Here is a 12,450-nt window from a genome sequence, read left to right on the forward strand (position 1 = left end):
CAGCAGAAAACTGGTAGACTCCCTTTTGTACCCTTACGTGATCAGAGAGGTCGCTTTTCAGAGTTAGAAGACAACCTCACTTGGGGATCCAGTGTAATAGTTGTATCAAACAAATCATAATAATTAAGAGTACAAGAGACAACAGAGATGAAAAATAAAACCTTGGTCTCTCATGCATTGTTGTGCTAAACACCAGGCCAACCCAATGCTTTTTAGTTAAATTAACTGGTGCTACTTTAATAGGGAATATTAAGTGTCCTATTAAATTCTGCAAATCAGAGAGACTGACTGAGCTTTTGGGGTCAGCTGCTCTGCCACCTGATGGAACTGTGCCTGAGAAAGATACAATTTTTCTTTTGCTCTGCACTTATAAGAGTGCAATTTACAGACCCCACTTCCCTGGTTATCTACTCCGGCCAGCATGAAGGATTTTGAGCGGAGCTTCTTCCCATTCTCCACTCATCTGCTCACATGCGGAAACAAAGGCAGAAGCCACTATGATCAGAGCAGCAACCTGAGCAGCCAATACCAAGCTAAACAGGAGAGCAAGGGCAGAGTGCATCTGAAGAATTAGGGACAATCCAGATCTAAATTTATATGCACTTTCCAGCATCTTGGTTTACATGTCAAAACCAATTCAATAGCTTCTTAGCAAAAAGGTTAAAAGGAAACTAAATTCCACCAGACCTTCCAAACATTTAATAATTTAAACTTAGATAGATACCATTTCCAAAAAACTAGAAGATTACTATTATTATGCAATCTATTTATTATAAAGAGGTAAAGATTCAGATAGTGCAGGTAACCAATATTCCTTGGAGTCCCTCAAATCATTACGAACATCAAGGAACAAAGAGTACCTTTCTCATTCATATATAAAACTTTTACAGACACATGCACACACCCATATGAGTGTGCGCTCTCCTGTATACACATGGAGTGTGCATGTATGTCTGTGTGTATACATATACACACAGACATGCACACAAAAATGTGTAGAGCTTACAAGATCAGTGTAGTTTTTCCAACAGTTTATCCAAAAAGGCTCTTAAAGGATATGTCTACATGGCAGCCGCCGTCTGAAAGGCAACTTGTGCAGATGTACTTGCTCTAGCTGTACTCTAACTAGCTCACTAAAAACAGAGAGAATGCAGAGGCACGGAATTATGACCAGCTGCATAAGTGAGTGAGAGAGAGAGAGAGAGAGTGAGTGAGTGTGGGGGGGGGGGGGGGGAGAAAGGGGAGGGAGGGAATGGGTGTCAGATGGGCTCCTGCAGCCTGTGCCATGGCATCCTCACTTCTATTTTTCCTGACCTACAGTACAGATAGTGCAGTTGTGTCTACACACTGCCATTCAACTCCCCAGCTGCAATACAGATATATGCCCCTGCAACACTTCCCCTAACTCCTCCCCCAAAATAAATCTAGATAAAGTTCCCAGGAGGGTACTGGAGCGGTCTCTCCTATGTCCAGAATTTTTTATTTATTTATTTTTTAAATGGAAATTTCATTAGGGTAGAAGACAGAATGAAGACAAAGGGGAGATGTCTTGAAATTCTCTAGATAGATGCAATAAGAAAAGTTCAGCAGGGACAGTGTAGATAAAAAATAAAAATGCAGCCAACTTGCCTCTGTTACTATGAAATGAACTGGTGTAAACAGCAGTAGCACCAAATCAGATGTCTATGTTTAAAATATACAAATTCTAACAACTATACAGACTGTGAGAGGTACTACTCCCATTCTCACCAAAAAGCAAGACATTTGAGTTACAAAAACTGAGTGAATGAAACTGTCTTACAGGGTTGTCCCCCATTTTCAATGATATCCCTGAAAATGAGGACAATAGTTTAAAGAAGAGTTGTGAGAATTCTCGTAATATTAGATGGCTAGGAGGTTGCTAATGCTGTTTTTCTGTTCAACACATGCACATTTTAGTATCCAATAAATTTCTGAAGTCTGCACTGTTCTATTTTTTGGGTTGGGGTGGAGTGGGAGGAACTGAGCTACGAAGAAATTTTGGAAAATATGGTGATAAAAATTGGAAATTAAAAACTTTAAAAAAGGTAACATTTTAAGAACATGATTATACTATATACCTACAACTCTTGAATAGCACTTGCCCTTCAGCTTCACAACATGCACGTTATGTGGGCATCCAATATGCCCACATGCCTTCTTATAGCTTATTGTTTACATTGTCAGCACATACCTTTCACAGGTGTAACATTCGCAGTATTCATTATTTTCTCCAAAAAAACCATCCCCATAGTAACAAGAAATTTCTTCACCAGGTTCAATATCCCTTAGAGCTTTCACACATGCTGTATCTCGACCAGTTGATACAAACTAAAAGAAAACAGATAACCATTAAGGTTAATTTGGTTGTTTGAATGCAAAACAAGTATACATATATTTGATGGGCATGCTTTGGGCAGGATTTGGTGGTTTGCCCCCCCCCCCCTATTTATTTATTTAAGTTTCATGCTTACCTTACAGTTAGGTCTGCAATCTGAAAAAGGTCCAAAAGATAAAGTCAATTAACTGTTGATAAGACCTGAAACATGAATAGTTATAGATATCTAAAGTAAGGTTTTGCTCTGACTTCAACATCTGCTAGAATCTCAACTAAATACTTGAGGATATAGGTTATTAAACAAGAATGATTTATATACAAGTGGACATCTTAAACAGCTTTAATACAGTTTGGTTTCTAAGCTCTTTACGTTAGGAAGATTGAAAAATTCTCTGAACACTGTCATGCAGTAGGGATTTGGGGAGGGTTGAAATCTGCAGTTATGCAGATTCAGCAGCCATTCCCCTGTATGTATGCTTGGGAAAAGTGGGGGGTTGGGGGGCGGCCCTTCCCATAGCTTCCAATTAATTTCCCAGTGCACAGCTCAGCAACTGACCAGGATTTAGGCCTTAAACTAATAAAGTATTCCAGATTATGTTAATTTTATCTCAGATACATAATTCAGAGTGAATCCAAGCAGCATTTCCACTTTGAGGCTGCATGGCATAGCTTACACACAGGAACATTTAAATGGAGTACCTTTTGTCATCTTATACTTCCTATCCTTGTTGCTTACCGTGGTTGATAAATGCAGCGGGTCCAAGCCATAGCTGAGCACAGTTTTTCCGTGTGGAATACATGACACTAAAGTCATTCTCTCCGTGTCTGAGCAGCATGTTCTCTTCTATTTCTGATAGTTCAGCAATACAACCCACCAGTAGTTCTATTTTGTCATTTCGTTTCCTAAGTGTTAAAAAATTAAAGACAGAAGTTCCAACAATTACAAAACAAGTAACAAAAACATTCCAAATTCTTTCTTCACCAAAAAATAGTTTTAAAAGATAGAAAATGTTTTTAAAACTGTTTAAAACTTTTTTTTTCCCCCTGTGAAAACCTTAGTTCAGGGATCTGTGTGTCCCCTGCAAGAGTTAATTCTTTACACATTAGTAGTGTCAATTAACACAAGAAAATCGGAGACTTGAACTCAAGTCCTAGCAGTTAAATCAGAAAAAAAAAAAAAAAATTAAAACTTCTTAATATATTTGTAATTTTAAAATTTATTCACGCAATCTGTCAGCAATTGTGGATCTTAAACTATTGTCAGTATTTAATTTTAAAGCATTTCTGTTCACATCTAAAAGATTACATTCCTAAACATTTTTAAGGAGGTGTTTATCTTTGCTGAATAGGGATGGATTACTCAGATGCTTAAAACAAATGCTAAGTGTAAGTGCTTTGCTGAATAATGGCACTTAAAATGCGTAAATTATGTAGATATAAAATATTATACATTCATTTTAGACATATAAAATGTTGTATGTGCTTATGATTTACAAAAAAAAAAAAAACTAGAATAAGTGGGGACAGCATCAGGGTTCTGTAGAAAAGGTTCTGGGGCCAAAGCCTGGAGCAGAGTTACAGTGGAAGGATCCTTGCTCAGGTCAATGGATTTTGACATAAGCACAACTGGCACTGTTTCTGCACTCTTCCCAATGTTAGAAAAGGCAACAGCAAAAGGTTGATGCTGAAGCATATACAGTCCTCAGCATGGAGGAGAGCAATACTAAGGCTTCATCTACGCTTGTCTGCCTATTCTGCACTGAAAAGTTAATGGGAGATAGACTGAAAGTTGGTGCCCTGTCCTCCCCAACTAAGTAGATAATAAGCGGGAGTGAGGGAACCTTACTGGCACTCTGTCTCTCTTGATTCTTCCACTTTTCCCTCTGGAGAGGGAATGTAGCTTGCTGGATGCTGAATTGGAGTCTCATGCCTGCTTAACAGGACTCAGTAGAGAGAAGCTCTCCACTAACTCATGTGAGACAGGGATTCAGATGCTACCTTTTCCCTCTATGGGGAGAGGGTCTTTAGAGTCAAGATGCTCCTTGAAATTGCCAGTGCTAGAGCTCTGGAAAAAGACTCAGTTGACCAGGACCTTGAAGATGATGGTGTTATCTAGCACTCATCTATAAAACCAGTAGATACAGAAAATCCTGATACCCTTATGCATGATATACAGCCATTCTGCCAATCAGTCTTCAGTTATTAGAGGCTTCTCAATGTAGACATACTGGACATACTCCATGGCAATGAACTCTACCAACCTAGACAGAAACCAGGGGCTTTGATACCCCACTGTTGGGCACAGAGTCTCTACTAGCAAGCTGTTCTTTGGAGTGGACAGTTCCAGATGCTCTTCAACCAGATTCTGTTGACCCAAATGAATCTGGGAAATTTAAATCCACTTATGCCAGGCACAGAGCCACTCTGGAAACAAGATCTCTGAATCTGAGTAGCCACTCAACGTAGACCGTACTGAATACCCTGTACCAGTGTTGGGTCCGAAGAGCTTCTCCCACCGTAACAGGGGTTTGAGGTAGTCCTCCTGCCTTTGCAGGTCTGGACGATACCTGCAATGGCAGAGGTGCTAAAACAACTTTTAATTTAAAAACAACAACAAAAAAATTGACTACCCAACTAAATAATCAAAAATATCTCCCAAAAGGAGGGGCTGCATATACCAGGCATGCTTGTCTTACAAACTGGAATATGCAGAAGCCATCCCTCAAAGGAGAAGCTCATTTTTCCAATTGTAAAAAAAGTTACCTCATTTTTTTCCCCTGACACAGCTACAGCAAATCTGGCTATGGCTGAATCTTGACATGGGCATGTTCCTCACTGAGGACTAATGCTTTTTTTTTTTTTTTTTAAATTAAATTAATTGACAGGATAGGATTATTTCAAAATTGTGTATCGAACATGTGGCAACACAAAACATTAAATCTACGAAGTTTACACTTTGATGCATGACAAGTACGTGTGATTAATTTATTGTGTGGTGATTGGTTTAAATAACTTGCAAGCTCTGAAAAACTGCAAACTTAAATTTTCACATTTACTGGCTGTAGTTTTAACTCCAACTCTTTTATTACATTTACATAGTTTTTACATTTAATTTTTTTTTAGATGGGGATATAAACAATGACTTAATTTACAGTTGCAATGCTTACCACTCTTTTGTTGCAACAATTTTGGCTCCATTCTGCTCTGAAGAATATCTATTGCAAGGCAATATCTCAAATCCGCTGTCAGTTGCAAACATTCGTAAATAAATAAATACCTGAAAGGGAATGACAAAGACGACAGAGTACTGCTGTATTAAGTGCACACAAATAAAAGTAATGAAAACTTCTGTATCTTAGGAGTCAAAAATGTCCCTTTACAGTATTTGTTGCCTTTAGTTAGTGAACATTCTGGATTACGGATTTTAACTGCACATATTACCATAGGAGAGGTTTATTTATTTAATCCACCCGAGTTTGACAGAATTGTAGATACACATAAATACCCTCCACACACTTTAGTGTCTTAATTAAATATAAAGGAATACCTCAGGCTGCAACAAAGACAAATTGGAAGGATAAAGTTCAATTTTTATTAGGAACTTCTTATGGGAGTCAAAACTCCTTAGTTCTTAAGGGGAACAGACAGCTATGTTTAGCTTTTGAGAACAGCCTCGTTGTTTCTTTAAGGTAGAGTCCAGCTTTTTAGTCAACAGGTCAGATAGAGATACTACCCACAAGAGAACAAGACGACTAGCTATTGGATTTTTTGATTGCTGGGTCAGTTCTATGGGAGATGTTCGATTTGTCAGTTTTATCCAAAGGAAGCTTGTATAGCTTGTCGGACACTCTGGGAAAGGAGAATTTGTAATATGGCTCCTTCCATGCTTTACTATTTTTGCCAGATTTTGAGGACAGGAAACAATTCCATCTTTTTGGTTTTAACTCAAAAATATTTCCCTCTCTCTGGTCAGAACTTTCTCCTCCTTGGCTTCCTTAGTCTCCCTAATCTAGTTTAGACAGCACTTTGACATCTGTCACAATGAGGTGTCCAATGAGATTTCTCAAGAGGCAGCAATGGCTTCTTTTTCCAAGAAAGAGACATTCAATTGTACACCTCTTTGTATTCTGCAATTTGGTTTGCAAGAGGATACAGGTGGAAATCCTCCAGAGAATGCAAGGAAGGGAGCAACACCAGGAACTCCCAAAATGGTCTTGTCTAACCAATTACACTGGTCTACAATTTTTGAGAAGTGGTCTGCTTCAGAGATAAAATGTGCTATTTATTATGTATTTTGATGTGCTGAATTCAAATATGACAATCAAAACAACTGATTGGCTACTGTTTCTAAGATATTTAAGTTTTTACATTTTATGTCTATGTATATTGTGTAGATAGTAGAGTTTTAATCATAAATTGTAAACCTAGGTCTTCATGTGTTTATGGTTGCTTTACATGATATTTCACCTGTCCTGTTTATGTAACACTTTAAAAATCAGCAAAAGGGTTATATAAATAAAATTTATAATGAAACAAAAGGCAAAAAACTATTATGTACATAGTTTAGTCCTATTCAGAGTCTACTCGGCGCTTCTTGGCTTGTCTCTTGCATTCATTAAATGGAGTATCTCTTGCCACTGTCCAGCAATAGTCTGCAAGCATTAATGGGCTCCATTTGCCCTGATAGCGTTTCTCTATTGTTGCAATGTCCTGGTGAAATCGCTCGCCGTGCTTGTCACTCACTGCTCTGCAATTCGGTGGGAAAAAAATCTAGGTGAGAGTGCAAAAAATGTATCTTAGTGACATGTTGTAACCAAGGCTTTTGTATGCCTTGAGGAGGTTTTCCACCAACAACCTGTAGTTGTCTGCCTTGTTGTTTCCGAGAAAATTTATTGCCACTAACTGGAAGGCTTTCCATGCCGTCTTTTCCTTGTCATGCAGTGCATGGTCAAATGCATCATCTTGAAGAAGTTCACGAATCTGAGGACCAACGAAGACACCTTCCTTTATCTTAGCTTCACTTAACCTTGGAAATTTTCCACGGAGGTACTTGAAAGCTGCTTGTGTTTTGTCAATGGCCTTGACAAAGTTCTTCATCAGACCCAGCTTGATGTGTAAGGATGGTAACAAAATCTTCCTTGATTCAACAAGTGGTGGATGCTGAACACTTTTCCTCCCAGGCTCCAATGACTGTCGGAGTGGCCAATCTTTCTTGATGTAGTGGGAATCTCTTGCACGACTATCCCATTCGCAGAGAAAACAGCAGTACTTTGTGTATCCAGTCTGCAGACCAAGCAAGAGAGCAACAACCTTCAAATCGCCACAAAGCTGCCACTGATGTTGGTCATAGTTTATGCACCTCAAAAGTTGTTTCATGTTGTCATAAGTTTCCTTCATATGGACTGCATGACCAACTGGAATTGATGGCAAAACATTGCCATTATGCAGTAAAACAGCTTTAAGACTCGTCTTCGATGAATCAATGAACAGTCTCCACTCATCTGGATCGTGAACGATGTTGAGGGCTGCCATCACACCATCGATGTTGTTGCAGTCTACAAGATCACCTTCCATGAAGAAGAATGGGACAAGATCCTTTTGATGGTCACGGAACATGGAAACCCTAACATCACCTGCCAGGAGATTCCACTGCTCTGCCTTACTCTTGGGTAGTTCCAAATCCCGACAAGGTCATTCAGTTCACCTTGTGTTATGAGGTGTAGTTCAGAGGAGGAGGATGGGAGAAAATGTGGGTCCTGTGACATTGATGGTTCAGGACCAGAAGTTTCATCCTCTTCCTCGTCTGACTCAAGTGAAAATGATTCTGGTGCATCAGGAACCGGCAGTCCTTCTCCGTGGGGTACAGGGCGTATAGCTGATGGAATGTTTGGATAATGCACAGTCCACTTTTTCTTCTTTGACACACCTTTCCCAACTGGAGGCACCATGCAGAAGTAACAATTGCTGGTATGATCTGTTGGCTCTCTCCAAATCATTGGCACTGCAAAAGGCAGAGATTTCCTTTTCCTGTTCAACCACTGGTGAAGATTTGTTGCACAAGTGTTGCAGCATATGTGTGGGGCCCACCTCTTGTCCTGCTCTCCAATTTTGCAGCCAAAATAAAGGTGATAGGCTTTCTTAACCGTAGTGGTTATACTGCGCTTTTGTGATGCAAAAGTCACTTCACCACAAACATAGCAGAAGTTATCTGCACTGTTCACACAAGTACGAGGCATCTCTGCTCACTTTGGCGAAACAGAAATGTGTCCCTTTGCAAAATCAAACACTGACAAATAAGAGAGCACGACACTGTATGATTTCTAGAGCTGATATAGGGCAATTTGTTCAGCAGAGTGATGTAAGCTTCGTTATGATTGCATCATCCATGACTTCTAGGAATAACATGATGCAATTCATATCACGTATGACGCAATACCAGCTTCAGATTGCATCATTCATTGTTTTGCCTAAAAAGCAAGTACTGTCCAAACCCAGTCATAGATTTATTCATAGATCCGGTCAAAGATTTATTTTAGTCATTTCTGGTTTAAATTGAGATCCCTTCCCTTTATAACTCACTTATCCTCCGCCATTCCCAAGTCAAGGGTCGTATATACTGACCCAATAGCATATCTTGAAAACTAGAGCCAATCAACAATTTTAAGCATCATTTTCGTTCTCAGTGACCCAGAATTAGTAAAGTTTGACTACATTTATTTCAGAAGCACTTTGGCTGTAGAGCAGTGTTATAGGACTTTAGGATAAAACTCCGGGCCTCCAGAAAAGGAACGCAAAGACCTCTGGCCATGAGACCTGGGGGCTTTAACTTCCTGAAATACCTCTTCAGGGTGAGGACCAGTCACTGATTCTCTATCTGCCTAAGCAAGGGGAACAGAGGGAAGCACCGTTCTTGCGTCTTTGGAATCTGATCAGCTATGCCCAACCTGGTTGTAAGGAAGGCAGGGCAAGGGCTGCATTATTCCATTATCACTCGACTAAACTGGAGTGCTGGGAAACTGATCTTCACCAGCAGAGGCTTGAGGAAATTGAGGGTGGGAAGTCTGAAAGAATATAAGCTGATATGTCTGAGTAGCACTTGAAGCACTAGGCTGCCAAACAAAGATTGTATTAACACAATCTGTCTCAGAACAGGGAAAAAAAAACAAAACTTTAAAACCAAGAAGAACCCCCTATCAATTCACGATGAAATAAGAGGGGCAATCTTAGAATTTGCCAATGAAAAGAGTCACGTACAACCACATTGGAAGCATTTTCTCTCCCTTGACAGTCCTCCATTAGGAGCAGGAATGTCTGACTTGAATGGGGGGAGAAAACAAAATGATGGCCTTTGACAGACCCAATTACAAAAGGAGACCACACACAGCAGGAAAAGCTTGACATCTAGGTATGTCTGCTTATGTGTGATTGCAGCAAAAGGAAATTCATGTATACTTTTATTTCTGGGCAAGTTCATTAGATAAGATTATTTTACTTTTACTTTTTTGAAGTTTGGGTTTTAAAAATCTAAAGATGAAAATGGGTAGAAAGGTAAGGCTACACAGTGGCTTTATTTTCTTTACTTCTCCTGTTCTCTCACTTAAGTAATATTCAAAATACTCCTTAAAAGGCTACGAAAGCATGTGAAATACATATAAGTAATCTGAAAACAATTATAAATAAACCTACATGTTCCTTGAACAACCTTTCCTGCATTTTGTTCTTGTTAAGAAAATAGTGCCGGGCCCAGTCACCTGACGTCAAGGACTTGAAGGCTTTTTCTAAGTGCTCATCTTTCTTAAAACGTTCGATCACCTCTTTCAACTCTTCCTGCCTTCCTTTTATAGGTCGAAACCTGAAATAAAAATAAAACCACTCTAAATCAACTGTTATTCATCCTTATTTAATCCTTTCACATATCTCATTCCATTGCTGACAAGAAATTTTGCAATAAGATTATTCAACTCTTAGCATCAAGGGGGCTACATATCATGTAGTCATGGTTAGGTCCCTCATTCCCAGAGCTCTGAAGCAGCTTAATGGGAACTTTAACAAATGTTTAATCTGGAGAAAATTATAGTTTCCTAACTATACAGCAGATCTGGCTGAGGAAATTTAGATCCTGTAACAAAAAAAGATAGGTTATCATCGGTCATTCGGGGAGCAATGATCAAACAGGAAATATGCTTTTAATGTTTTCATATCCCTTCCCTTGCTACCAAACAAAACAAAATGCAAAAAAATCCAACAAAACCAACCAACCACCATAATTAACACTAGGAGAACTACCTAGCATTTTGGTTTGTTATTGTAGAATTTCATCCCTCTTTCTCCATCTTCAGATCTACCACTAAGAGTAATGGGATGTGAACTGAAGTTAACACAAGAAATACAATCAGTTATTCTAAAAGGCACAAATGGAAGAACACAATTACTTCAATACTTGGTTTGAGGATGGAGATTACCTTAACCCAAACTTAGTGTTAACTGTTGCCTAAAGAAAATATGTAGTATATTGACTCTATAAAGCCCACTATAAATCCTACACCTTATTTTGCTACTAAGTGGTGAATTCTGTACCTAATGGTATCCAGCCCTTTATCCATCCCTTTTTTTAGAAAGCAATAATGCACATTTCTATGGCTTTATGACTACACTTGCACACACATGAAGAATAAATCTCACAGGAGATAATATATTAAAAAAAGTATCCCACTCCAATGATTTTCAAGATTTTACTTTGACCTAAGCTATGGTGTGTCCACCCTTAGAGAAAAAGTCTTTCCAAAGAAAGGGAATAAAGGAAACTGATTAGCCAAATCACTAAAACACTGAATCTGAAAACCAGTGTTAAAACAGGAAACTAGGATAGCTTTCCCCCTAAATATTGAGGATTATAAGAAAAAGAAAGGCATACACCAAAGAGCAGTGGTTCCCAAACTTGTTCTGCCGCTTGTGCAGGGAAAGCCCCCCTGGCAGGCCAGGTCGGGTTGTTTACCTGCTGTGTCCGCAGGTTCAGCCGATCGCGGCTCCCACTGGCTGCAGTTCGTTGCTCCAGGCGAATGGGAGCTGCTGGAAGCGGCAGCTAGCCCGCGTAGCTTCCAGCAGCTCCCACTGGCCTGGAGCAGCGAACCGCAGCCAGTGGGAGCCGCGATCATCCGAACCTGCGGACGCGGCAGGTAAACAACCCAGCCCGGCCCGCCAGGGGCTTTCCCTGCACAAGTGGCGGAACAAGTTTGGGAACTACTGCCAAAGAGAAATGCCTGGTGATAGAAAAGGCATTTTTCTCTGTATTGGCTACAGGAGGCTGGGACTGTAAATGCCCAAGCAATACAAATGTTATCCTTAGTAGCAAGTAGAAAACATCAAAGTTCATGCAGTCTCTCTGTAAGTGATTTCTGACAACCAATATGCCATGCAGCCCAAATTTTTGAGTACCTGGTATATGTCAGGGGACTGTTCCCACAGAGGCCACAAGAAAAAAAATCTTTTGCAGGTTTTTTGCCTCTACATATCTATTTGTTTATATAAGACATCTCTGTTGCATAAGTGATCTATTAACTGTTGACTGAACCATACCCCTATGGGGCAGAGGACTTTCCCTATAGGCCAGCTAGAGGACATAGATATCTTATTTGAGGCTCATGGTTGTTTCAGAGTCTTCAATGGGGACCTACTATACTTATTTTTGGTTTAGCTACCACTCAAACAGCATATTTCACGTCAAACAAGAAAAAATGTACTCTGAGCAAACTCTTGGAGCTAATTTGGGTTAAAACATCAACAAGGCTAGGTGAGACCATAACATCCCATTAATTCTTTGAGGTGGGTCACTGAATTACTTGCACACTTCATTTGTGTCAAATAAATAAATAAATAAATAAATAAAATAAAAATGAAATGCTGCCAATCATGTATTCTCCAAGTATGCTTTACTTCCCATTTGCTACTTGCCTCAGAACAGAAGACATCAAGATGCTCTTCTCTACAGTACAATTAATGAAAAAAGTTAAATCAAAATCAAACAAATAATAGCTTGAATCACTTTCTGCCTCAGGAAAAAAACAACCACCATTCTTGTGTCCTTGATACAAGTG

General features: G+C 39.4%; 1 protein-coding gene across 2 annotated transcripts in view; it reads right to left on the reverse strand.

Annotated features, from left to right (window-relative positions):
- The window catches only part of KMT5B (lysine methyltransferase 5B), a 49,328-nt gene that overhangs the window by 9,530 nt on the left and 27,348 nt on the right, over positions 1-12,450 (reverse strand). For both annotated transcript variants that reach the window (XM_054026562.1, XM_054026563.1), the window contains exons 4-8: positions 10,043-10,208; positions 5,524-5,633; positions 3,093-3,259; positions 2,493-2,512; positions 2,213-2,349 (exon numbers count right to left, since the gene is read on the reverse strand). In XM_054026562.1, coding sequence (XP_053882537.1) covers positions 2,213-2,349; positions 2,493-2,512; positions 3,093-3,259; positions 5,524-5,633; positions 10,043-10,208 — 600 coding nt within the window. The remainder of the gene's footprint in view (positions 1-2,212; positions 2,350-2,492; positions 2,513-3,092; positions 3,260-5,523; positions 5,634-10,042; positions 10,209-12,450) is intronic.

This window comes from Malaclemys terrapin, chromosome 4, assembly GCF_027887155.1.
Source record: "Malaclemys terrapin pileata isolate rMalTer1 chromosome 4, rMalTer1.hap1, whole genome shotgun sequence".
Lineage (NCBI taxonomy): Eukaryota > Metazoa > Chordata > Testudines > Emydidae > Malaclemys > Malaclemys terrapin.